The 26,042-nt window shown below is 36.2% G+C and overlaps 5 protein-coding genes and 1 long non-coding RNA gene across 10 annotated transcripts in view; 2 read left to right on the top strand and 4 right to left on the bottom strand.

Moving 5' to 3' along the window:
• Nucleotides 1–538: 538 nt before the first annotated feature.
• LOC112146259 lies at nucleotides 539–1,402 on the bottom strand. The gene is made up of 2 exons (XR_002919234.2): nucleotides 843–1,402; nucleotides 539–718 (listed from the first exon to the last, which is right to left on the bottom strand). It is a non-coding gene; the product is annotated as an uncharacterized LOC112146259 (long non-coding RNA).
• Nucleotides 1,403–3,419: 2,017 nt separating this feature from the next.
• On the bottom strand, nucleotides 3,420–4,672 carry LOC112146258 (myeloid-associated differentiation marker homolog). Its single transcript, XM_024271971.2, has one exon. The coding sequence runs from the start codon at nucleotides 4,327–4,329 to the stop codon at nucleotides 3,481–3,483; it is 849 nt and encodes a 282-aa protein (XP_024127739.1). The 5' UTR covers nucleotides 4,330–4,672; the 3' UTR covers nucleotides 3,420–3,480.
• Nucleotides 4,673–6,929: 2,257 nt separating this feature from the next.
• LOC112146257 (myeloid-associated differentiation marker homolog) lies at nucleotides 6,930–10,409 on the bottom strand. The gene is made up of 2 exons (XM_024271970.2): nucleotides 10,046–10,409; nucleotides 6,930–8,389 (listed from the first exon to the last, which is right to left on the bottom strand). Exons 1-2 carry the CDS (start codon nucleotides 10,310–10,312, stop codon nucleotides 7,802–7,804), a joined length of 855 nt encoding a protein of 284 aa, XP_024127738.1. The 5' UTR covers nucleotides 10,313–10,409; the 3' UTR covers nucleotides 6,930–7,801.
• A 2,560-nt stretch (nucleotides 10,410–12,969) lies between these two features.
• On the bottom strand, nucleotides 12,970–17,323 carry LOC112146194 (myeloid-associated differentiation marker). The gene is made up of 2 exons (XM_024271871.2): nucleotides 14,210–17,323; nucleotides 12,970–14,034 (listed from the first exon to the last, which is right to left on the bottom strand). Exons 1-2 carry the CDS (start codon nucleotides 14,474–14,476, stop codon nucleotides 13,450–13,452), a joined length of 852 nt encoding a protein of 283 aa, XP_024127639.1. The 5' UTR covers nucleotides 14,477–17,323; the 3' UTR covers nucleotides 12,970–13,449.
• A 1,679-nt stretch (nucleotides 17,324–19,002) lies between these two features.
• Nucleotides 19,003–21,659, top strand: LOC112146256 (lipopolysaccharide-induced tumor necrosis factor-alpha factor homolog). Its single transcript, XM_024271968.2, has 4 exons — nucleotides 19,003–19,265; nucleotides 19,415–19,453; nucleotides 20,607–20,745; nucleotides 20,864–21,659. Exons 1-4 carry the CDS (start codon nucleotides 19,202–19,204, stop codon nucleotides 20,967–20,969), a joined length of 348 nt encoding a protein of 115 aa, XP_024127736.1. The 5' UTR covers nucleotides 19,003–19,201; the 3' UTR covers nucleotides 20,970–21,659.
• A 2,540-nt stretch (nucleotides 21,660–24,199) lies between these two features.
• Nucleotides 24,200–26,042, top strand: part of spag9a (sperm associated antigen 9a) — a 23,316-nt gene continuing 21,473 nt past the window's right edge. For all 5 annotated transcript variants that reach the window (XM_024271965.2, XM_024271963.2, XM_024271966.2 and 2 more), the window contains exon 1: nucleotides 24,200–24,700. In XM_024271965.2, coding sequence (XP_024127733.1) covers nucleotides 24,401–24,700 — 300 coding nt within the window. In that variant the 5' untranslated portion in view covers nucleotides 24,200–24,400. The remainder of the gene's footprint in view (nucleotides 24,701–26,042) is intronic.

Consider the following 26,042-nt stretch of genomic DNA (forward strand, 5'->3'; position numbering starts at 1 on the left):
TGTGGGCACTGAAGGTATCTGTGGTGGTTAAAAGTCTTCACTTTAACTTTACTTTTTGATTTTGATTGATTGCTTTTATTTAACCGGGTAAGACCCGTTGAGATCAAGATCTCTTCTTCTAGACCGAGAGGTCAGCAGCACTCGTCATCAGAAGTTACATCCAGTAAATAGAATGAAATGAGCAGAGTCTCTGAAGGAGGAAATTTAAAATATTAAGATATATACAATTAGAAATCAAGATCTAATTAATGTAAACAGATGAAATCGAAAATGTAAAAAGAAATTACATTTATCAAATTTAACTGAGATTAGATGATGTGATATAACAAACACTATTTATCTCATTGGGAGAAATTCAGTCGTCATGACAACTCAAAAAAAAACCAAGTGATAATATAAATTACATCTCAGCAAAAGTCAGAGCAAACAAGCAAATAAATATACATCTAACTGCACATTTTTACGACCTATGGAAGAGTTGTGATATTAAGGTGAATTAAATATTTATAGACACAGTTAGATTTGTTACAAAAAATAGTTGAATTTCACAGATTTTATGATAAAAATAGATGTTTTCCCCCCTTAAACTGTCAGACTGTCTTGTTCTTTGCACAGATGTGTCACTGTGGCTTACAGCGCTCCACATGTTGACTGGATTTCTGACAATGTGGTGTCGGTCTGGTAAATGACAACAACAGGTTGCCAAGGTTCTTCTTCTCTGTTCAGGTGCCAAAAAAAGAGAGAAACAGAAAATTTGTCAATTCTTAGAAATAAGCTACTTTGAAGCTTATATTCTAGCAATGACATTAAAAAACTAAACAAAGGTGGGCAAAACTGATTACCTGAGGTGATCTTTTTATCTGCAGGTGCTCACATGTTCCGTTAGAAAATAAAAGTAAAGTAAAGTAAAGGAATACAGGAGTTTAAAATGACTCATCTTTTGTTTTCTTGTTGAAAATTAGGACGAGTAGCTAAATGTGAACACCAGAAAGGTCATTGAGATTCATGCTGGTGGCTCTGGAGCCTGAAGCAGCGGGGGTCGATATGTTTCCTGGCAGATGCTGCTGCTGCCGGTGACAGGGCGACGGCGTTTGGGCAAACACTTGCTCCAGCAGGCGTCATAGAAATAAAACAAACAGCAAACTGACAGGAGAAGTTTGCTTTAAATTGTTCTTCTTGGTGTTTTATGGAGACCTTTAAGTCCTTAAAGTTAAAAAAAATTATAGAAATCAAAGAAATTATGTTACATTACCTGAAGTCTGTTTTGAGTAATTTTGATGTTTTTGGGCCATTTTGGGGCTTTTGGCCACTCACAATATTATATTTATGAATCATCCCTTATTTTATAAAAACATTTTTCTAAAGAACACTATTTTAAAGATTCAGAATCTACCATTTTTGTTCAAATGTTTCCATATTTTCAATGGTGACTAGACAATATCAACAAGGATCATTTTTAAATCTGTGTCGATTTATAACGTTTTCCTAAATCTTATAGATCCTGTGGAACCATGAACATTCCATACACTTATATTTGTTAAAAAACTGTCATTCAAGTTTCCTTTTGTACACACTTGTGTCGGAAAAAAAAACCTCTTGGTCAAAAGCAGTGCAACAAAAGTTGCACAGTTGCATCATTGTCCTCTGGGTGGCTCTAGAGGCAACAGGATGATGCATTTCACTGGATATGTGCAGATTTTTTGTCTTTGGAAAAAATATTTCTAGAGTTTTGAGTAAGTTTGATTGCAAACTTGCAAATATGTAATTCACCAATTTTTTGGGGGAAAAACTTTATTTTGCAAACGTTTTCCTATTTTGTTTCTAAAATATAATATCCCAATGTGCTGCTAATTGCACTTCAAATTAGCGCAGATTAGTAAGCATTAAAAAAAGTTAGTTTTTAACAACAACATAGAGTTTAGAGGATCTAACAATAAAATATTTGCTAAAAACTCAAACATAGAAAAGCATCTTTTTTGTGCTAAAGTAGATTTGACTTAATTTAATTTAATTTAAACAGGTAAAACAACTAGTTTAATAGATTATATTTTTAAAAAACTGTATTTGGCACATTATAAAAATAAAGAGAAAGAAACTAAAATTGTTTTGGATTGTTTTAGAATATCAAGATGCACATTTGAAAATATTGTCTTTCGTATAAGAAAATCCCAAATATTTTTGCTCAAAACTTTTTTTTTTATCTATTTTTGTAAATGGAATTCTCCTGAGTAATCAAAGCTTGTCCTTGTTGCCTCACTCCTTTGCCCTACTGTTTTATGTGGTCTACTTACTTAATGTACCGAAATGAAAACAAGAGCAACTTTTCTCTGCTTGAGTTGCTCCATTTGACCCGAGTTCACTCACACTGATTGGTGACGGCTCACACAATGGCTGCAGGATTGCCCGTGAGAACCCAATGACGTCATTTTCTGTTTCTGATGGGCGGAAAACGACAAGAAGTAATTGAGGTCATACATAGACCTTGACGAGAAACAACTGGGGGGTAAAAAAGGGGAGATTACACCTTTCAGGGAACCAATCTCCACTCGCTGCAGCTGCTTCTTTATGGAGGGATTTGCTTTTTGACTTTTCCCACACATGCTTCCAAAGTCTGTCCCCTCTTCTCCTCTTTCTCCCCGGGTGTCTGCCTCCCTTCTTTATCATCTGCTCTCCATGCCTGCAGTTGTTTGTGCCTCATTTTTGATATACAAGACAGAAACAGATGTTCAGCTGAAGGGAATCCAAAAATATGAAATTCATCGTTTTCGTCTAATTCTTTTTGAAAATCACAAATTATGTGAGCAGAAATTATTTTTATTTGTTAATTCAACACCATAATTCCTAAACTTGTTCTGCTTTTACAAATGAAAAATTAGGCAAAAACATTCAGCTTATGAATGTGAGCTGTACTCAACTTGCTTGACAGAGGAAGTTGTATTTTTTCAAAATAAAAGCTGATCCACATTACTGTAAAAATGCAAGTTGTGAAACAGAAAGCATTCAAAGAGAGGTGACATACTAACACCATTTTCAGAGTGACCAAAGTAATTTCCTAAAATACTATAATAATGCTATAGAAGATTGATTTGTTTACTTTTAATGCACTGATTAAAAATTAAAAAGAACCTAAACTAGAAAATGTCAATTAAAAAAATGTAATTAAAATTACGAATAAAGATGGCATGCTAAAACACATGAGTTATTAGTCATGTGATTTGATTATCTAAAGAATTTAAAGTCCCACACCAGTCATGTTTCTCCTTTTATAGCATCTATAAAGTTTGAATCATCAGCTCTCCATTGATACCTTCATTAGGCTAATAAGACATGGCAGCATGACATAATATGCACAACTTTGAGTCAGCACTTTCATAATATCAAAATGTAAAAAAAAAAAAACAATAAAATATGTAATATAGTTTACAGACAGACTGGGGAACTTGTTCTAAACAGATCTGAATCATTTGGATGAGCAGCAGTTCACTCAGTGTGGATGCAGAAGACGAGACGGAGGCCGTAGATGGTGTCCAGAGTGTAAACGATGACGTTAAACACCGCCATGACCGTCACCACCACCAGTTTATCCTTGTTAGGAACCAGCTGGCTGTTACTCTGTCCGATGCTGAAGCTGTACAGCGGCCATATCACCATGGCCGTCATGTACATCACTGTCGCCAGGATGTTATAGACAATCGTTATCTTGTCAAAGGAGAAAGGGATGAAGGAGGTGAGCTGTGCCAGGCTCAGGACGACCAGGACGATGGCAAAGATGAAGCATAAGGAGAACACGGCCACGCACCACTGCATGGGTGGGGAGCCTGCGTACTGCGCGTTCTCCATGGACGTGAAGATAATACAGGCGATGAAGGTCTCCAGGATCTTCATTATGCCGGGTATTGTGGAGAGGAAGCCGTTGTTCTGCCCCGTTGAGCGGAGACGTGTTAAGACCACCTCTCCGACGTACAAGGCCAAGCAAACCCAGGAAACCACGGTGGCTCCAATCTGCTGCTTACACGTGCCGCAGGTGAAGAAGGCGGGGTAAATGATGGAGGTAGAGAGGCACAACAGGCATGCCAGGATTGCAAAAGCGGCAGTGAAGTCTTCCCAGGCGAAGGGCAACTTGGCGTTGACAGTGGTGAACTCCAGGATGACAATCAGGAGCGTGAAGAAGCAGCAGAAGCACCAGCTAAACATGCACCATGCCCAGTATGAAGACGCTATGTGTCCCGCTGATGCAACCAGGCTGAAACAAACGCAAGCCAGGACTGTGGCGATCATTCGGACAATCCCCACAGGCTGGGTGACAGATTTCAAATCCATGGAGGCCATGGCTGAAGAACAGTCTCTGTGACATGAACAAAAACAAGTCAGTTTACCCTGGTTCCTCTCCGGTCATCAAAGCCTTGACTTTTAAAGCAAATCCTGACGAAAAAATCCATATAAGCAAGCTGCCAAACAAACAAGTATGTGCTCAATAAAACTGAAACTCAGGTGTGTATTCTGGCAAAGTATCCTGGGCTTGCCTGAGGGGTTTATGGCCGCTCTTCTGAATCCTGATTGGACACGGCTCATTCTTTATCTCGTTTGTCCTGAAGCTTCCTGGACTGTGGTCCTCAACACACCCTGACTCATGGGTGAGTCAGCCAGTCGAGCTCTGGGGTAAAACCAGTTTCACTATAAAGATGCACTCATTCACAGGCAAATGTCAAGTTTGTAAATACAAACAAATGATCTGGGAAAGGTTTTAAATCTTATATAGCTTAAAAAAAGTGGCTTCTGTGGAACAGGAAAAAACAGAAAAATTATGTGCAAATAAAAGAGTTTATTCAACAATTTTCTGAATGTTTAATATTGTTCTATGTCAACATTTCCAGTGTTTATGTTTTTTGATTTACTTTAAGTTTTCAACCGTTAGCACGATCAATGTCATTCCAGTAGATCCTGAAGGAGAAAAGTGTCTCACGGCTCAATCAAAGACATTATGTTCCATTACCTGAAGGCTGTTTTGGGTGATTTTGATGTTTTTGGGCCATCATGGGCCTTTTGGCCACTCACAATATGACATCTATGAATCATCCCTTATTTTCTAAAAAAACATTTTTCTAAAGAACACTGTTTTAAAACTGAAGAATCCACCATTTTTGCTCAAACGTTTCCACATTTTCAATGGTGACTAAACAAACTCAAGAAGGATCATTTTTAAATCTGAGTCGATTTACAATGTTTTCTTAAATCTTTTAGATCCTGTGGAACCATGAACATTCCATATTTGTTAAAATCCCCCTACAGCAATTTTTTAAAATTTTCTTAAATTGTTCCCAGTGGGGTTTTAATTAGGACTGTGATGTCTTTAACAGAAATTCCACATTCTAAATGTCTTAAAAAGCCATTTTTCCTGTTAATCTGAAGCCTTTGTTTCCAAAAATTCCTGTGTGTGGGCATGGCTTATGGTGCTGAGCTGCGTAATCCCGCCCCTTATCCCCTCAGACATGCTAGGGAGACACACGCTTTGATAAACCCATGAAAAAATAAAAATAAAATAAAATATGATCATTTAGGATGCATTGCACCAGTGAGCAGCAGTGGTGATGTTTTAGATGCAGACGAAGGATTACGTTCAGGAGAACGGTTCCCGGGCCAACTATCGTGACGTGTTTCTCCAACAGTTTGATTGACAACAACTTAAAAGGAGACATACTCGGAAATGCAAACACAAAATGATTTCTCATTATATTTTTTCTCTTTCAGAATAAAAATGCCACACATACATGTTAAAAACTCAAAAAACATGATTTTCATTGGAGGGGGACTTTAAAAAAAAACTGTGATTCAAGTTTCCTTTTGTACACACGTGACAAAAAAAACCTCTTGGTCAAAAGCAGTGCAACAAAAGTTGCACAGTTGCATCATTGTCCTCTGGGTGGCTCTAAAGGCAACAAGATGATGCATTTGACTGGATATGTGCAGATTTTATTGCTTTTTTTTGTCTTTGGAAAAAATATTTCTAGAGTTTTGAGCAAGTTTGATTTCAAACTTGCAAATATGTCAATCTGCATTTGTTTTGCTGAAAAAACAGAAACATGTTTAATTATGTACAAATAAAGGAGTTTATTTAACAATTTTCTGGGTGTTTCCTGTCGTTCTAAGACAACATTTCCAGTGTTTATGTTTTTTGATTTACTGTAAGTTAAGAATCTACTGGAATGATGTTGAAAAATGTTGTGTTTAAGGGTTGAATGAATACTGTCATAAAACGGAAACAGAAATGATCTGTTAAATTCTAACATCAAGCTGTCCATTCCTTTATTTGCTGATCATTTGGTCTGTAAGGAAAAACTCCAACAGGAACTACAATGACAAGGGTTTTTTTTGTATTATTTACATTGCCCTGGCGGCGGTAGTAAATATATAAAACAAAGTAGAACAAAAACAGATCCTGAGAGAATCAACTGTCATCATCAATTTTTATTTCAGCAAGAGAAACAACCAACACCTTCAGCCTTGCCTCAGTTCATATAGAGCGATGCCATTCCTTTGAAACTTAAAAAAAATCTTTAAATAAACAGAAAACCAGTGGAGCTAAGGAAATAGAAAAGTAATGTGTTGACGTCTGTTCTGCAAATGATACACCTGATCAGTCACAGCATGAAGGAAAACATGATTGATTGATTGATTGGTTTATTTCAAGCATAGATTATGGAAAATGCATTACAAAACACACAATTATTTCAAAAGTCATTACAGAAATAATGATGATGATGAAAAAGTAAAATTCCTCTGAGGAGATTAGCTTTAAGACTCACTCTGATCATTTTTTAACATGTTTTTGTGGCTTTTTTTTCTCATGAGAGAGAACTTAAATAAAGAAAATTAAGCATGAAATTCAATTTCTGAATATTTCTTAATCCAACTCAAAGGAAAATTTCTGATAAACTCCTGCAGCTCTGCAGAAACTATGTCCTAAAAAACGACAAGTTTGGCTAAAAACGTAATAATCATAATTAAAACACCACTGAGAACAGTTTTAAAATAGATCCTAAGATGATCAGAGTGAATCTTTAACCCCAACATAGTTTTCACCAGTAAAAATGAGCTTTGATAACAGCTAAAATCATGATCTAACATTTTTCCCAGCCTGTTTGAAGCAACAGATCTGTCACATCCAACCAAAAGGTTAGACCTGTTGACTCCGCCTTAATTTTATCTCCCAATTTTTTAATTAATTGGCTATACTTTGAAAATTTCTTGGATAAAAATAACTCAACAAATGTTACATCCAAAGTTAAGAATATATAGTGATAATTCTGAGACAGTTGATGTTGTCGCTCTTCCTGGCATTTTGTCATCATGCAGGAAATTTGCATTAAATTTGCAATGAAAACAAAAACCCCCCGATAATTTGAATTTTTAAGGCTGTTTCATCGAGTGATCAAGTGTTTTCAATGGATTCTTTGTGAAAAGGAGTTTTCTGTCATAGAAGAAACTGTCAATGCTCTATTTCCTGGAACTTCCTGCTTTTTTGGGGTATTTTTGACACTTATAGTTTGAATTCTTTGCCCTTAATAGGTCCAACGTTTTAATAAGACAGCAGTTTGTCAATACAAAAAGTAATAAACACATTGTTTTTTGTGTTTCACAGACTTTTATCATCCTAACACAAGCATTTTTTGCCATTAAACCAGAATTGAAGACTTTGTAGCAAATAGAAACGTTAGACGTCAAATATAAAAAAAATGATTTAAAAAGCTAAATTTGCTCATACTCTGAAGAATTTGATCAGTAAAAAGCAAAAAAAACATGTCTATGTTTGAGTGATGAACTGCAGTCGAAAAGAATAGACTGTGTCCACAATGTAGGCGACGAGGTTCAAACATGTCATAAAGCTGATAACAACTAACATATTCCATGGACACTTGGGTGAATGGGAGCAGCTGGAGCTTAGGTTGTTTCTGAAGCTGTACACTGGCCAGACAACCGCCGCTGTCATGTACATCAGAACTGCCAGCACATTACAGACGATCAACACTTTACTGAAAGGTGCAGGGAAGCGAGTCAGCAGTTTGCCGATGGTTGCAATGATGATGAGCATGGCAAAAATAAAGCAGATGGAGTACACAGCCACACACCACTGCAGTCCTGGATAAACCCAGTAGTTAATGTAGTAGCCCAAGCAGATGAAGATGATGCAGGCGATGAAGGCCTCAATGACTTTTAGGAGACCTGGAATGGTGGAGAGAAATCCACTGATCTCTTCCGATTTGAACCGAATGAATCCGACCTCAATGGCGTACAGGATGAAAGTCAGGAAGGAAGTCACACTGGCGCCGATGAATTCACCAAAACCAAGGTCAGCGTAGAACACAGAGAAGACAATGGATGCTGTGAGTACCTGCATTAGAAAAGGGTCAAAATGGTCAAATGGTGAGATTGATGATTACAAAAGATTTGTTTCCACTGAGCGGTCCGGTACGGTCCAGTCTATTCTGGGGAGCATTAAGTTGGCGCTTTCTAGTGTCATCATCACTTTCTGCCAATCAATCAACGGGTGGAATTATGTTCCATTTTTGAGTGTACCTACAACTGATCCCAAGAGAAAGGGGTCGGTACTGTTTAATGGGTCCATTTTACAATGGAAACGCTCCAAATACCGTACCAGATCACTCAGGGGAAACAAGGCTGAATAATATTCACTAAGAAAAATCCACACTTCTTCTTTTTTTCACACAAAGATTAAAGACTTTTTCAGAATAGAGACCCCAATTTGCTGACTTTTTAAGCAAAATGTCATCTTCTTAACTTGCTGAACTAGACCAAATGAAAACTACACAATTTCAGTGATTTGTTAGACTGGAAACAAAGAACTTCCAAGTTACATACACACCGAGCAGTTGACACACCTTCACAGCTCTATTCTGATATACAAAAGACTTGGACCAAATCCAAATTCTTCATCCATATCCCTCTCGGTTCTCCATACCCCTCCAAATGTAAGGGCATTTGAAGGGGTAGGAGTGTCTGAAAGAGTTTTTTTAAGGGGTAACCCTCCCAGTGGAGGGAGGAAAGCCTGATGCCGTGGTGGTTAGCTGGGTCGCGCTTAGGAGAAGCACATTTCTTCACATGGGTATTCTCTTAAGCACAGAAGTTTACATTAAAATGTAAGTAATGAATGTATGCAGTATGGGTATGTATGAGTATGCACTAGACCACAATTCATTGCTGTTGAACAATTTTTGCTAAAAAAAATTGTTTAAATCTATTTTTTAATAAACCATCCACATTTTCATAACACAGAACGAAATGGATTTACAAATAAATGTTGTAAAATGTTCATTTTCATTCGATTCACACTTTGTGAAATCGATGACGTCATATCCGTTGTTTAAAAAAAAAAAGAAAGAAAAGTAGTGAGCATGGTGTCGAAATTGCTTTTAAAATCCGGGACACTAGTTAGTCCCGGACTGTATATTTTTTTTATCAGTTAGGGATTAGGGTGGGAATTTGGACATAGCCTAGCTCTCTGTTTGGAGGGCTTTTTGTTGGGGTAGGGAGAAGCTGTGGGGACAGGGGAAGAATTCGGATTTGGCCTTAGTGTTTTATAATTCCGTCTGGAAACAAATCACATTTAATAATTTCTCTTCCAAAATCCATTTTTAAACAGTTGGTACTTCTGTGAATTAAAAAGGGAAGTTTTTCATTCAACACTGCCAAGTCAGAGTCCCTGATTGTTCTATGTCGGACCTAGTTTTAATTTGGAATGAGTAATCAATGACCACCAGTTTTGTACGTAGAACTTGCTAATGGTTAAAAAAATGTGTGTAGCTACACATTTTGAACACCCATAATATTCGTTTATGGTTGTGACCAATTAAACTTGTGTTGCCGAGGGCATTGTGAACGTAACTTCAGGCTAATTTTCAATCACTATGAAGTACAAGAGTGACAATCACAGCATAATCTAAAATCTTCAATAGTTTTGGTAAATATTGATCATTACGTCCAGAGAAAAAAGAAAAGGAATCTTAAAAGCAAGAAAAATTAAACCCACCATTAGAGTAGCCAACATGGAATAGGCGGCCGTGAAGTCACTCCAGGAAATGGGTATCTTTGAGTTGAGGCCAAAGAGCTCCAGGATGAGTATGAGGAATGTGATGGCGAAACAGAAGCACCAGCTGAACATGCACCAGACCCAGAAGGACTGATTGACGGTCCCCACTGATGCCACCAAGCTAAAGGTGACACAAGTCAAGATGAACTCAAGTATCCGGAGGATGCCTATGGGCCCCGTCAGCGTCTTCAGATCCACTTTCACCATGATGAGGGTGTTCTCTGGTCCAGTCTGTGCAGCTGCTCTGTGTAGCAAAGACTGTCTGACTGTGGCAGACACTGAAACAAATTGTACCTTTGGGCCGCACCCTCCCTAACTAATCCTTATCATGCTATATCTTCCATAAATGCTCTGAGCTATTTCACAAGTGCACGTATGAAGGGAAGTCATTCTCATACCTGTGCTCATCTATATTTCCTCATAAACTCAGGAAACACATTCTGAAGTGTAAATACTCTCCTTTAGTCAACATTAACAAATAAATTACATCCTGTTTTTTTCAGTTTCAATCCACAAAATCCACAAAGAAGAAGTGAACCTTTGCCCCCCAACAGATAAAAGAGAAATTAGTCAGAGGGAGAGAAAAGATAACTTCAGTGAAAAACACATTTTTTAAACTACTTTACATTGAAGACAGCTTAGAAACCGTATCCATGTGGTTTGGTGTTTTGATCATTCAGCTGCCAAAACCAGAATCCAATGAGAACTCAACTCAAAAACTGAAAGTTATCAAAGAACTTCCTTTGTTGAGCAGCTCCTAGAACTGAATCCAGCTCCCTGATGAGGCAGTGGAAGCTTATCACAGTTTGCATCTTAGTTGGTCAAATACTTAAAGTACAGAACATACTAAATAAATCAGCACATTAACTGTACTGATTGAAAACAGGTGTTAGTGGTGATAAATATATATAATTTTTGAACAAAATGTACTTTGTAGCACTGAAATGAAATGAATTCCCAGAAAGAATTGAACGCAGAAAACATTTTACTGAAAACTTACTTAGAGGCTGCAAAATTTACTACATCTGCATATTTCTACGTTCTTTCTGAACAACAAAAAAAAGTTTTAAAAAGCCGAGCAGCTCCACACACCTTCATTCCTGTTGGACAGTGATAAGATGGTGTAGATAAAAAATGATTCCTTGAATGACCAAATCTTGAAGTACGTGGAATATTTCTTTGTTGAACTTTAGATTCTTCATCATCGTCGTTTGATAAATCATATTTGGAGGTCAGGCTGGCAGAGCCACAGAAGGAAGATAAGACAAGTTTCACTATGAAGCCTTAATTCTCCCTTTGTACTCAGCAACAGTTTTCATCCTTTTTTAAATACTATTTATACTTTTGATACAAGTATTTGTTGGTAATCTATGTGTGAACCTATTATTAAACAGTATACAGTTTTAAAGATTTAAAACACTGGAAATGACAATATCCCATTTTTCTTTTTTGATTGCTGGACGCTATGCTTAAAATAGGAGGATTTTTTTTATTTTTTATGATCTGCTTTGTTTTATCCTCCAGGTTAGAGTTTGACTAAAACCACAAATGATATTTACTTTGATAAAACACGCCTAGAGTTACTCATCCGATGAAAGTTCATTTGATCATAAACATAATGAAACTCTCATGTCACAAAAAACCTTCACAAGAAAATGTTCAATATAAATTTAAACTATAAAAGTAAGTTAAATGTCGAATCAAAAATTTACAATTGAAAAAATATATCAAATTCTTTGGAAAAATTTTGTAAAACATGTCACAGTTTTTCCCAAAAGCACATTTCACCAAACACAATTGTCAAAATAAAGGCTAAGTGTACAAAATGACTTGGTTCTTAAGTGGAAAGCTCATTTTGAGTTCATAATGAATACTCAAAGCTTACACATACACAACAGATGCAAAGTTCTTTCTTGTATACCTTCTAATGCCAAACTGAACACAATTATTCAACTTCAAGGTTTAGACCAGAGTGATGCTTTTGAGAAAATAGTTAAAGCGACTACTATGTTAAAATGGCACCAAATGTTTAGTAATTGGGAAAAAACTGCAAGATAATTATAGAATTCAACAGTTACTTACCTTTCATCTACATTTTACCTATGAAACATTAAATGTTTTAGCACACTCGTGGATCAGGAAGGACTGTTTGAGATGGTAAAACAGGGCTGAGTGTTGTTTCTTTCCCTCTATCGCCCCCTTCAGATTGATTTGAAATTAACACATTCTTCAAGTGCAGAGAAACACCAACTAAACAAAAAAAAGATTACTTAATTTTTCTGTACAGTCATATTTTATCATACGTCCTCTTTATCTGTCAGGAATGCAACCTGTGTAACTGCAACTATTTTTTGATGGGGCTTTTAAATGCTTATTTTATAATTATTAATTAATTACTAGGTAAATTCAATTTTGGTTGTAATTTAATTTTAACATGAAGTGACTAAGAAAATGGATGCAAACAAAAATAAAGAATGACTGACAGTCCAGCCACATTTTAAAATCTTTCATTGCAAAGCGTATCTTTATGATATTCTTTATTTTCTACATTAAAAAAAATGTTTGTTGATAATTTTTACAGTATTTGAATTTATTTTTTTATCAATGCTGTTTTTTCTCCTTGCAAAAATAAAAGTTTTAAGTTTTTCTTCATCCCATACCCCTTTCGAGCGGAAAAATAATAATAAAAGGAACAAAAAGGTACATTATTGACATTATTGTGTGGTTGTAAGTATATATGTGTGTGCGAGTGTTCAAGCTTGAAATAAATTTGAAAAATGTATAATATTTAACCATGTTTCAGTTTTTTTTCCAATTTTTAAAATATATATTTTTCAATATTGTCTGGAAACATTTCTTGAATTGAAGACTCAAACTCCACATTATCACAGATCTCCAGATTTTTCAATCCATGTTAATGAGAAAAAGTCTTCATGTGCTCGGAAAAAAAATGTTGTTTTAGAGAATTGTTTCCTCCTTTTGGGTAAACAAAAAACAAGGTGTTTGCAGTCCTCCAAAATCAGTAGAAAGAGCGGTTAAGTCAGAGTGGATCATTTTTATTCAAACACAATATTTGTTCCAGAGAAGATATTTGTAAAAAAAATTGTAAAATAAAAACATCTTGACCACAGTTAGAGTGATTTTAATTAACAAAGTAAATCTTTTCATTGATTAGGCACCTAAGAGCAAAAATGTAGCCACAAAAAAGGTACTTATTTACAGTGTTGTTGATAATTGTTAGTCATTACTATCTTCTTGTTGCACTGAGTGAAAAGCAATTATTAAAACAAATTAACTCCAGAACAATGATTTACACAAGTAAACGCTCTCATTAATGAACATCTTTACATTTGACTGCAGAAATGTTTTCGCACAGAATAAACTAAGTTCACAACGTTGATGACAAAATTGACACATGTCATGGAAGTGATAACAATGGCAATTTTCCACAGACAGAAAGCAGAAATGGAGCAGCCATCACTGGTAATGTGTTTGAAGCCGAACACCGGCCAGAGGATCACAGCTATCATGTACATCACTGTTCCCATCACATTTAAAACCAGCATGACTTTATCCAAGGGTACGTGGAGCCGAGACTCCAGTCTGCAGATTATTGTAATGATGAACAACATGTCAACTATGAAGCCGATGGAGTAAACGGACACACACCACTTCAGTCCTGTATAATAAGGGTAGAGACTCAAGCTCAAACAGATGAAGATGATGCTCGCGACGAAGGCCTCAATGATTTTTAGAAAGCCCGGAATGGTGGAGAGAAATGCACTGATCTCTTCCGATTTCTTCCGTATTGAATGAACCTCACCCACATACAAGCCAAAAGAGAAAGTTGAAAAAATAGTGATGGCGATGAATTTGGCGTAGCCAGATGTAGCGAAGCCCACAGACACGATGACAGATGATGAAAACACCTGTATGAAAAAAAAAAGTAATCTAGCATTAAAAACTGATAATAATATAAAATAACGAATGACTCAGAAATAAAGAAAGTCTTAAAGAAACTACTTTAAGAAAAATAAAACATTTTCTTGTTGGTATAATTGTTTGAAACATTCACATGTGTACTATAACAAAAAGAGGACATACCATTAGGGTAGCACCAATGGAGTAGGCAGCGGTGAAATCATTCCAGGAAAAGGGCATCTGCTGGTTGAGGCCAAACAGTTCCAGAATGAGTATGAGTAAGGTGGTGCAGAAGCTGAAACTCCAGGTGAACAAGCACCAAATCCAAATGGAAAAGTCATAGAGACCCTCTGATGCCATCAAACTAAAACAGATACAGTTGGAGATGAGCTCCAGTATCCGTGTGATGCCCAGTGAGCTGGTCAGGGTCTTCAGGTCCAGTGTAGCCATCCTGAATGTGGTTCTGTCCACCTCTTAGAAGACAAGTCACCTCCACACTCGCTTTACTCTCATTTATACATCTCTCTACTGCTGATGAGTGTAATAAAAAGTGTCAGACACTAAACGTTATCTGGTTGTAGAATCTCTGGCTGCTGCATACTCATTAACATATAAAGTTTTACACCTTTCCTTGGGGCAAAAATGATGCACCTGCACAAAAGCAGAACAGAACAAAAAAAAATCATTGACGTCCTGTTTGAACCCCAACACACTGATTTAGAAAGTAAATTCATCAAATGTCATCTTCAAGAATAAAATAAATCTGTGTACCCTAATCCTAAATCCTGCTGGTAATAATTTGATGTAAAATACATCAACCACACAGTGGCGGAGCTAGAACATTTTGTATGGGGGGGCTAGAAGACTTTAGAAGGATGACAAATAAGACAACAGAGTGGAAGGCCATTACAAAGGATCAAAAATACCTGTTTCGAATTGTTTCATTACTTTTATAAATATTAAAACAGCAGTTCTTTATCTATGAACCCTTGTGCTGACAGACATAAAATCCTGTCTACCTTTGTCATGGGAGGGATCACACATCAATATGAGAGTCGGGTCATCTGGACCCCATAAGAGAGAGAGCACAGGGGTTAATAATGCTTAAGGAAGCTTGTATATAATGATACTAATATTGACTCAAAAATTGAGGGACAAAGCTTTTTTTCTATCTCCATCCCTGTAAGTTAAACAGGGTACGGTAAGAAGGACCTTTAAATATCTGGTTCTTTTTTCAGTCGTAACTCACAGATTGTCCTATTTGATCTAGGCCCATATTCTATCAATTATGACAATTTATAGCCTTTTTACTATGCCTTTATGTACTTCACGTTGAATCTATTAAATAAAATACTAAGAATTGTACTGTCCTCATTGTAATCTGTACATTTATTGAGACTACGTTCAGTTTCCTCGTGACAGTCCTGTGACTGATCACTACAGCACGTCAAAGTCCTACAGTCATTTTAAAGATAAATCGTTTTAACATGTTTTATGAGGAATTATCTGAACTTTTCTCATCCACATTACACATCGTTTATGTGTGTAAAGGGGGAGGTTTACAACTTTTTTTTTAATACTAAACGAAACTAAGGAGACATGGTTGACTGACTTGGGGAGTGGCGACCCATCTGCACTCATCCTGGCTGTATTTATGACTGTCGGGGGCGGGGGGACTACTTTCCAGCAGGGCTTGGCTTGTGTTCTCTGCATTGACTGTATTTTCACTGGACATATCGACCCCCCCCCCCTCATGCTCCAAATAGGATGTACCCACTAATTCCGAGAAGGTCAAAATCCTATATACTTCTATTGAGAAACAGTTATTTCTCATTCATTTTATTTGTCAGAATAATTATTTTTGGTCTAATATCTTCTTCTTAACATCTTCCTTCCAATCCTAATTTTTTAAAATATATTTTTTCTTTATCGCAAGATATTCAAGTTACCTCAGTAAAGTGCTTTGGACCTTAGTGCTATATACCCCATTTACCATTCCATACCTTGTTACCACTTCTCCCTCTCATTGGGGGTCTGAGGGTAACATTCCTTATCGTCCACATTGGAAAACAGACACTCCTTGGTGGCCACAAATTTTACAGATTATTTGTTTGTGTGCAGAAATGACACATTCTTGACCTGTTTATTTGCATGCATACTGTTACAGTCAAATGAGTAGAGTTGTTTGCTTGTTTCCACTGAGCGGTCCAGTAGGGTCTGGTCTGGTAAGGAGTGGTATGGTATGGTCCAGTTTCTGCCAATTCCGACAAGCCTTTCCACTCAGTTAAGCCTATCTTCCTCTGAGCGGCTTGTTTTCACAGCACTGGCGTGGCATAGACTGCTAGTATGTCATCGTGTCATTGTAGTGTGACTACTGGAAAAGAAACAACAATGGAGGTCATCCAGCAGATCGTCTCTCTCTTGTTTTGTTTTTGTACATCATGTATAAGAGGAATTTAATGTTATTTGAAAGAAGATTGTGGGCAGCTAAGAACAATTCCGCCATAAAGAAGAAAACGGAAAAGCTATCTTAAGGCTATGTTGGTGCTTTCTAATGTCGTCATCAATTTCTGCCAATCAACGGGTGGCTACAGAGTCTCCACGCCAATTGTCCTGTTGTATTTTTCTATGGACCTACAGTGGATGGGGGCCCTCAAGAGGTATGGTTTGATACTTTTTAATTGGACCATTTTACACTCTCAAAATACTGTACCGGACCGGACCGCTCAATGGAAACGAGGCTTAGTCTGCTGTACTTTTCCTTTTGTGAAATTTTGACAGGTAGTATAGTACGGAAGCTGAAAACGGCCAACCCTATTTTTTCCTCCCCGTTTTCTAATCTTAACAACATCTACTATCTGGTTATGAGAAAACCAGATTTTGTTTGTATAATAAAAGACAGAGTCCTGAGTGACACAAAGTCATTCCATTCTCTCATATTTTATTCTGTAAGCATGTAGACGGCCTTATCCCCTCATCTTGTCACTAATGAAACCGACAACAACTGCAGGATCACTGAACCGCGGCCGCCTGGAAAACTTTAGCCGTGCCAACCTTCTCCTTAAATGACAATGACTGATTAGGACGTTGTTTAACATCAACAAAATGGTAAGTGGCATTGACTTCTTTAACACTTTCTACCTTCCTTGAAGGGCCAACACAGAGTGCCGAGCAATAGCGCCAACCTATAACCACCAGAGGCAATGTGGGGTTCAGTGTCATGCCGAAGGACACTTTAACACATTAAACGTGCAATCTTCTGAGTGGATGGTGGGTGACACAATTAAGATGTATAAGGAGCATAGCTCGCCCTGCGACAGACTGGCGACCTGTCCAGGGTGTACCCCGCCTTCGCCCTTCAGTAGCCGGGATAGGCTCCGGCACCCCCGCGACCCCGAAAGGGAAGCAGCGGTCAAGAAGATGGATGGATGGAAGGAGCATAGCTCCACTAATGAATCAAAAATTGACAAAAAATAGTGAAATCACTGAATATGCTCTAAGACACAAGACACTGCTTGTGCAGGACTCAAACTGAGGTTGCTTGCTAAAAGACAGTGCAGTTACAAGAAAAAACGAAAGTAAGTTTTCCCTTGTTCAAAGGTTTTTTTTTCTGTTGCTCATCAACTGTGTCACTTCCCCTCACGAGCAAATGGGAGGAGAAAGAAAAGAGCTAGTAAAACTGTGTGCCAGACCAAATTGGAGTAAGTTTTTTCTTTCAGGGTTGTCAAGATTCTCTCAAAATCAAGATTTTTTTTTTTTCAAAGAAAAAAGAAAAGGCAAGTACATATACATTTCCTAAATATGTTTATCGTTAACGAAGAGTTTCACATCTTATTCAGAGGTTTTCCCAGTTGAGAATGTTTGATTTGAATGTGTCAAAGTGAGCGTTATGACTCAATGATGCAGCTGCGACAATATGGACGAGGTATGGTCTGGTGGAAGAAGTTCTTTTGTTAGTGCCTGCTGTCTAACTGACTTGTGTGGGATTTGCACACACTCTAAAAAGTTTTTTTTTTTTAGATAAAAACTGCAGTGAGACTCCACCAATAAACAAATACTTGCACTCTCTTGACATTTACTGTAAACTACCTCTGTGCATTTATACTAAAAGTTCACCTTTCACTCTAACCAACAACTCTTCTAGACATCCACAATATTATTCATAAAATCATTTTTTTCTTGAAAATGTTGGACTTTTTGGTCTATTTAAATGTATCAAAAATAATTAAAAAATAAAAATAAACAGAAACAATCAGACATCCAAATCCTGTTTGATTTTAAAATTACTTTAATTATTTTTTTTATTATTATAATTTAATTATTCCATGGATTTGGGATACCCAAATCACCTGAGATGTCTAAGAGGTGACCTACAAAGCTCATCATGGTGGGATTGGAAATATTTATTATTTGGATAAGGATTAAGGGGAACAAACAAAAAAAGTGAAATTCTGTATTTAATCTAATAAATAACTTTTTTCTCTTTGTTCCCTATTATATATTTCCACCTATTACATGCACAATGCACTATATAATATTCAAATAGACATTTTTTTTAATTATTCTTTATTTATTTTGTATTACATAATAACCTTTAAATTGGTCAATGCGTTTATTTAACAGCTGCTCCAAAAGTGTAAACTTATTTTTTTGTTGTTTGAATTTTTAACTATATTCAGATAAATGGCCCATATCGTTTTCTGCTAAAAGAGAACTGGAAAAACCCATGTGGAACTGTCTACATGAGTCAACCTCAAAAGTTTAAATTAGCTTTAATTAAAATAACAGATGTGCCTGAATGGAACCACAGAAGTGCACTGTGGTTAGCACTAGTTTCAGTAACAATATGTGCAGCTTTTTGAACACCTTAACTCCCACTAAACCTCTCAGGAAGTGAAAGCTTTACTTCCTGCTTATGCTGTTCAAAGCTTCCACAAACGATGTTACCAACCAACGGTACAATCCCTTTGCATCAATAGATGCACGCGATTTCCTTGGTAAAACACTAAAAGCTTTGTGTCGAGGCACGAAAAAATTTGGAAGAAGGGAATCAAAAAACATGTTTTTGATTTAGATGCCTACTCTATTTGTTGGTTTTTGCATTTCAGTCACTGACTGGAAACCAGTTTGACCATTTTAAAATGGATTTTCTATGTTCAACCAGGAAATTTGAAGATGTACAACCCAAACCCTCCACCCTACGCACCAAACTGCCCCCCAGGACCAGGATTCCAGGGAGGTGAATGGCTCCTTCTGTCGCAAATCTCTTTCTGTCCCACAAAATGTGAAAATTGTTGTTTTGAACACAATAAATGCCACCTCCACTCTCCTGCTTTTCAACAGAAATTTGCTGAAATAAATTTCTGTATTCTTGTTTTCTGCCATCAGGTTTTGCTCCTATAGTCCAGAGTCCTGTCGTAACAACAGGTGAGGAGATTCACTCTTAACTGCTTTAAATGAATACAGACCATGAAAATGAAAATATTAGACAGGGATTTAAATACCACACATCTTTAAACACTTGCCTGTCAACAGCAGTAGGTTTGATTTAGTCCAGACAGTGGAAGTCTTTGAAAAATTGCTCAGAAGAATGCAGTTGTCTTGTTGGCTCAGTGTTTTGACAAAAAGGATTTTTTTGTACTTTGCCTTTTCATGCTAGGCTCATGTGGATTAACACTGCAAACATTTTTCATTGAAAAATATGACCACACATAACAACAGTTTGGACCCAATGTAATTTTACTAAAACTCCTTTGATGCTCAAACTAGGTTACAAAAGGGGTTTGCTATAGTTATCAATAATGCGGCATCCTGTTTAAAACCTTTAGTGCTAAAAGAGCCATTTAGTTCAGGTTCTTATGGACCGAATCTTAGTGAGAGCCTCAAAGTTTCACCTCAAAATAACAAAAAATGCACTTATTTATGTTTTTGTGGCCATTAAGCCATTAATTTATAAAATATAGCTTTGAAATGAGTTTTTCTATATGTAACAAATGTAACTTTTGACAATAGCACATTAAAGCTTCTTTTCAAAATAAAACACACCCTGTGTTTAATCAGATCCTCCAGCTGCAGCAGATTTACTTTAATTAAAATGCAAGAAACAGGAGATTTTCTATTGACTTTTTGGTTTCCTTCATCCTTCTCAAGAAAAAAACAGGACAACATTAGTGTAAAAACCAAATGGTTTTGAAATGTATGCATGTAATTGCAATAAAATAATGTCATTAATGATACGTATTATCTTTAATGAAATTATTATTGTCATTAATGACAATAAGTCATTTAAAAAAAAAAAAAGTTTGATCCCAAAGATAAAGACAACAATAATTAGATATGTCTTTCATGCTAGTTAGCATTAGCCTAAATAACAGTGACAACGGTATTCGTATAGGTTTTCAAATACGTGCAGCCAGGGCTGAACTTTGCTTCTTGGCTGCACAAACTCAGAGTTAAATAAGCTAAGTTTGGGACACAAGGGTGGTCAGACATGTATTTGTAAAGGTCTTAAAGTGAAACTTTTTAACAGTATTTGAATACATTTTGTAATGCTTTGCTGCTGATTTTTTCCCTCTTGTAGTGACTCAAGTGCTAACACCTCCAACCGACGGTCCTGGTATGATGCTGTGTACCTGCTGTCAGAGGACTGTAACTACCAGGCCATCATTTGAGATAGGACTCATGGCGTGGGCTGTATGCGGCGGTCTCTTTCTGCTTGGGTAATATTATTGTTTTAAAACAAAACTCAGGAATTAACAGCTTCTGAACAGAAATATAAGCTAAAGGATTTTTTAAAATATGTATATATTAAAATATGTAATATATTTTCATATACAGGTGTTTCCCTTGCATGTGCATCCCGTTTTGCCTGGATTCCTGCAAAGATGTAAGGCATTACTGTCCTCTCTGCAACAGATTGCTTCACACTTACAAGAGGATGTGAAGCAGATTCTACTTTTCTTATAAAGAAGAAAAACATTTTTTTTAAATTGCTACTTTCTATGTTTCTGTTCATTTTTTTCTCAACTAAGTTTAAATCACAGTGAAAAAAAACATTTGTTTTTTTTATTAAATTTCAGAGTCCGTTTATGTCATATTAAGTTTCGTCATGTTTGACCTTTGGTACGTCTGGGCTCAGATTCTGATTTTTAAATCATATTTTGATGCTTAATAAAATATTCTTAACATGTCATGCACCAGATTCCAGTGTTTGCATCACCTTTTTGCCACAGTTGATTCTTTCAACACAAAATGTAGACTATGTAAAAGAAATTGGTGTACACTGATATTACTAAATTATTAAAAAAAAGGCTTTTGATCAGTTTTGGTCATCTGTGATGAAACATTTAGCTAAATGGATAAAATATTATTAAATTTTGCCATTTCTAAGAAATAAACTGTTTTATCAAGCATTTCTTTTTTAGGTTTAAGTTTGGTTCAGGACTGATATTTATTCAACACCTTCTGAAGATTTTTTTTAACTAAGACCTGCAATTATGAATCAAGAAAACAGTCAATTTGCCTATTAAAGTTTAACAGAGCAACAATTGTTGATAACACACAAGATATTATTAAGAAACGCTATGTAGCACCGACATCCACACAGAAACATCAATGGTTTCTCTTTTGCAAGATTGTAGAAATGAATCATTTTCCATCATACTCATCTTTATATTATCTCAACATTTGGTTTCGTTTTTACTTCATATAAAGATAACTTAAAGTAGATGTAATTAAATTTACAAGCAAATGTTAAACAGCCACACATGACATGACAACACTAACTTGCTGAGTTTATAAAAGCTTAACATTGTCTCTTTCGGGGAATGGGTAACTTAACCTCCTCTTTTTTAGCATAAATATAAGAGGAAGCTGTGAATCTTTTTATGTTTATTGTTTTACATATATCCCTGCTACTCGAATGCGGTGCCTGAGTCCAGATTGATGACCAACAAAAGCATAAAAAAATGAAGTTGTACGTTTTTTACAGCTCTTTTTAAGAGATGTCACATGGCTGTGATGTTTGTCATAAAATCCCCAGTAAGAGTTGAAAAAAAAAGAAAGATAATAATAATTTTTTTAATGTTTTGGTAAATTTAGAGCTGACTTTTTCATGACCACTACGCTTTCCTTTGCAAGAAATGTATGTTAAAAAATCCACAGACGATCCAATTAACTGTCAGGGTAAACAATATAAAGGCAGAATTAACACAACACTTCGGTTTAACAGTTAACAAATGCCCATTTTAAGGGCATCATGACCTTTTCATTGGATATAAAGCATCAATCAGACCTCATACTTAGCTTCATAAACACACCCATCTAGATGCCTGTTCTTGGCCTTAAGTGTTGAACAGGTTTGGATTTTCTGAGAAGCAAAATATATAACAACCAGACATTGTAGTGGTGGATAAGAACAAAGGAAATCTGCTGTGGTGGATGTGACAGTACAAAGTGATGATAACATCAAGGAGAAGGAACATGAGACACTGAAGAAATCAAAGGGACTCAGAGAGGAACTGCTTGCAAAGTGAAGGTAACAGTGGTTATTACATAAATAAGGCAAAGTTGTGAATCATGAAGCTGGACACATAGTTAACTATCACTTAACTCCACAATTACAAGATATGATTTAATCAAAGCAAAGTATGTCATTCTTTGATTTAAGAAAGCTTTATTTTATGTATTTATTAAATGTATCCACTGGTACTTTTCAAACAAAGTTGTGATTTGACTTACCACATTTTTAGTGTTTGAATTTGCAGAACTGGTCTAATGTGTATAACTGTATAACTGAAGCCTGATAATTAGTGTAGTCTTATTGAACAAGCAACAGGTAAAGCATGGACTGTACAATATTTAAATAGCTTTCAGATAAGTGCATTAAAGGCTATTTTGCACGTGGGGACCTTTAATTAAAACATTCACCCAGTTCATTTCCCAGATGTAATCTTTTGTCCTGCATTGTGCAGGTGTGCTATAACTGTTGTTGTTGGTTATTTTTTATTTATGATTTTGACATCAGCAAATTAGTCTTCTAAAGGAGCATGAAATATGATTATCGTAATATTTGTGGGTGCTTTATTGTATTGGTTTCTATATTTCCTCTGTGGTGTTTCACTTTTTAAAATTTGTGGTGAAATAAGTGCTTCTGTTAAGCTTAATTTTATATATATATTATTTTTTTTCTCTTTTATCACATTTTTGTTTGATCCCTAATTAAAATTGGAAAATTCATCCATATAGATTAAATTTATTGACTCAAATGAAAGATAGTACCACAACTACTATATATATATATATATATAGTTTTATTTTTATACATGAAAATATCTGGACTCTTAATATTTCAATAAAAATAGTAAAGTTTATTTCTGCATTCAGTAAAATTGTACAAAAGACTTGTGTTGAATATTTTTAAAGCAAGAAAAAAAAAACGTTACTTTATTTAAAATATTTAATTGGTGGTTTTTCAGAAATGTATTAAATGCAAACTCACCTATTTGTATGAATGCAGTTCAATTTAAAATAGAAATGTAAAAGAAAAACAATTAAGGGATACCCTAAGTGTTCAAATGTCCATTTACTGCGTTATATGCTTGAACAAATATGTCCATCTAGCACAATTTGATATATAAATATATGAATTTTAAATAATATTTATTCAATCAATCCGAATAATTTTAATTAATAGATTCAGAAAAAAATAATGAAAGTGTGTCATTCCGCCTGCCTGCGCGTTTGTAGCACGATGTGACGTCATCACGCGATCAGGTCAACAACTCAGCTGTTAGATGATGCGTTTGATAACCCTCGGAAAGATGCAATTTAAGCAATTTAGTTGAAGATTTAAAGCCAATAATTGCTTTTAAAATGTTTGTTGGTCCTTTGTTTTAGTAATATGTGTTTCTTTTGTCAGGAGAGTTTGGCATTATTGATATAGGACTTGTGTATAAATGCCCAAAAGAGGTATGTGTTAAATATAAGACATAGGTCTTATATTTATTGTGAAACAGTAATATCGCTAATCGATGGATACTTATCTATTTATACGAAGTAACTTGTATTATTTCATTCAAAGTGGATTTTTTGAATGTTTATTTTGAAGGACACTGCTTGAGCTTAAGTAGGATTGTGAGAAGTGTAACCTTTGAACGAGTATTTGAACGCAACATGGGACAAGTAAGGAATAAATAGGAAGAAATCCACGTAGCTTGCCTTGCATCATAATTGTGTATCCGCGCTCGGTTCTCAATGTGTTCGTTTGTTTGGTAGGACTTTGTGTTTATTTGAGGAGCTGAGAGTTTTCGTATTGGCGGACGAAGGCGCCAAAAGCCGACGCCGGTGCTGTTTATTGAAAGGGAGCGGGCTAAAATGGAGCTGGAAGACGGGGTTGTGTACCAGGACGACCCGGGGACATCAGCGATGATGTCTGAACGGGTGTCGGGCCTGGCCAGCTCCATCTACCGCGAGTTCGAGCGGCTCATCGGCAAGTACGACGAGGACGTGGTGAAGGAGCTGATGCCGCTGGTCGTGGCCGTGCTGGAGAACCTGGACTCGGTGTTCGCGGAGAACCAGGAGCATGAAGTGGAGCTGGAGCTTTTGAAAGAGGACAACGAGCAGCTCATCACCCAGTACGAGCGCGAGAAAGCGCTGAGGAAGCACGCGGAGGAGGTGAGCTGAACGGAATTGTGGGAGCAACATCTAAACAAACGGAGGCGAGAGTCCGCGTTCAGCTGCTCCTTGCCTCCTCCAGCATCCCTGAGCGGGGAATTAACCTGTACATGTGGCGTGGCAGCGTCCACGGGGGGTCACTGGATGTAAACAAGCCGTCAAAGCTAACATAACGGGCCGTTTAGCTGAGGTTTCTGCAAGTCTCTCATGTAACAACACTCTAATCCATGACTAGAGTTTGTATCAACTAAACACATGCAGACACACCCAGAAAACTTGACTTTTTTTCCAGATTTCACTTTGATTCTACGGGAGCCCCAAAGCACCAAAAAGAGAAGCCCTGTTTATTGTGTTTTTCTGAAAAAACTGCAAGTTCAGTGACTCAGCATTTTGGGCCTAGCATACCAAGACATGTGGAATTAAGGGGGGAAATGTACCTAATATGTGTTATACCAATGATACATAAAAGTCAAATATTGTAGTTACAGTGGCATAAATGTAAAATAAATAAATAGTCCTCCTCAAAAGGACCAACAGGCCACAGTTCCCATTGTTACTTGACCCCCCAAATCATGCCACAATATATGTGGGAATTTTAGCTCTGTGGTGGCTTTTCTTTTCATTAAGAAAGATAAAACTTAAATATTTATGTTGATTAACATTACATTTTTTAAAATGTACATAAAAATAAAACTGGTAAAGGTAAATACAATAAGCAATCATCAAACCAGTATAGTTAAAGTGGAAACATTTGTTTGAGTTCTACCTTTAGATACCAAGTTTCTAGTTTTTTAGATATACAAATGCCCATTTGTTTTTATTTTTTACAACAGCATAATGCTATTACTGTTTTATTGTAGCTTTTATGCTTTATCTATTTGAACGTTTGGAACATTATTCATTAATGCAGCATTAATGACACAATTTGACAAAAATTCTAGTCATAATTTTACAATACATTGACTTTTCTGCTTTTTTATGTAACATTTATAAAGTTTTTCCTAAACAGTCTGTTAATATCTTCTCTTGTGACTAATTTAAAGACAGACACACTCACAGGTGCATGCTTTTTCTTATTCCTCAGTTCCTTAAAGTGTGCATTTGCATTTCTGTTTGATCACTAGTCTCAGTTGCGATCTGAAGCTTTTGGTTCTTTTCTTTTTTTTTTATATGAACAGTGTCAGTGGTAATAATCAGAAACTAAACCATAAAAAAAAAAACATGTTCATACAACCAAACTTATAAATATTATACTTAGTGAAGGATATATTTGACAGTGATAAGGATGAGTGGATGGATGGTTGATGTGACTTAAACCATCTTTCACCGATCACTCTTTGGC

This window comes from Oryzias melastigma, linkage group LG8 (genome assembly GCF_002922805.2).
Source record: "Oryzias melastigma strain HK-1 linkage group LG8, ASM292280v2, whole genome shotgun sequence".
NCBI lineage: Eukaryota > Metazoa > Chordata > Actinopteri > Beloniformes > Adrianichthyidae > Oryzias > Oryzias melastigma.

What these genes read in the sequence shown, in the direction of transcription:
- LOC112146257 (XM_024271970.2), bottom strand. Translation starts at nt 10,312, where the DNA reads ATGGTGAAAGTGGATCTGAAGACGCTGACGGGGCCCATAGGCATCCTC. An exon ending in CCATGTTGGCTACTCTAATG is followed by an intron (nt 8,390 to 10,045) that starts GTGGGTTTAATT and finishes TTTCTAATGCAG; the next exon opens with GTACTCACAGCATCCATTGT.
- LOC112146194 (XM_024271871.2), bottom strand. Translation starts at nt 14,476, where the DNA reads ATGGCTACACTGGACCTGAAGACCCTGACCAGCTCACTGGGCATCACA. An exon ending in CCATTGGTGCTACCCTAATG is followed by an intron (nt 14,035 to 14,209) that starts GTATGTCCTCTT and finishes TTTTTCATACAG; the next exon opens with GTGTTTTCATCATCTGTCAT.
- LOC112146258 (XM_024271971.2), bottom strand. Translation starts at nt 4,329, where the DNA reads ATGGCCTCCATGGATTTGAAATCTGTCACCCAGCCTGTGGGGATTGTC.
- LOC112146256 (XM_024271968.2), top strand. Translation starts at nt 19,202, where the DNA reads ATGTACAACCCAAACCCTCCACCCTACGCACCAAACTGCCCCCCAGGA. An exon ending in AGGACCAGGATTCCAGGGAG is followed by an intron (nt 19,266 to 19,414) that starts GTGAATGGCTCC and finishes TTCTGCCATCAG; the next exon opens with GTTTTGCTCCTATAGTCCAG. An exon ending in GAGTCCTGTCGTAACAACAG is followed by an intron (nt 19,454 to 20,606) that starts GTGAGGAGATTC and finishes TCCCTCTTGTAG; the next exon opens with TGACTCAAGTGCTAACACCT.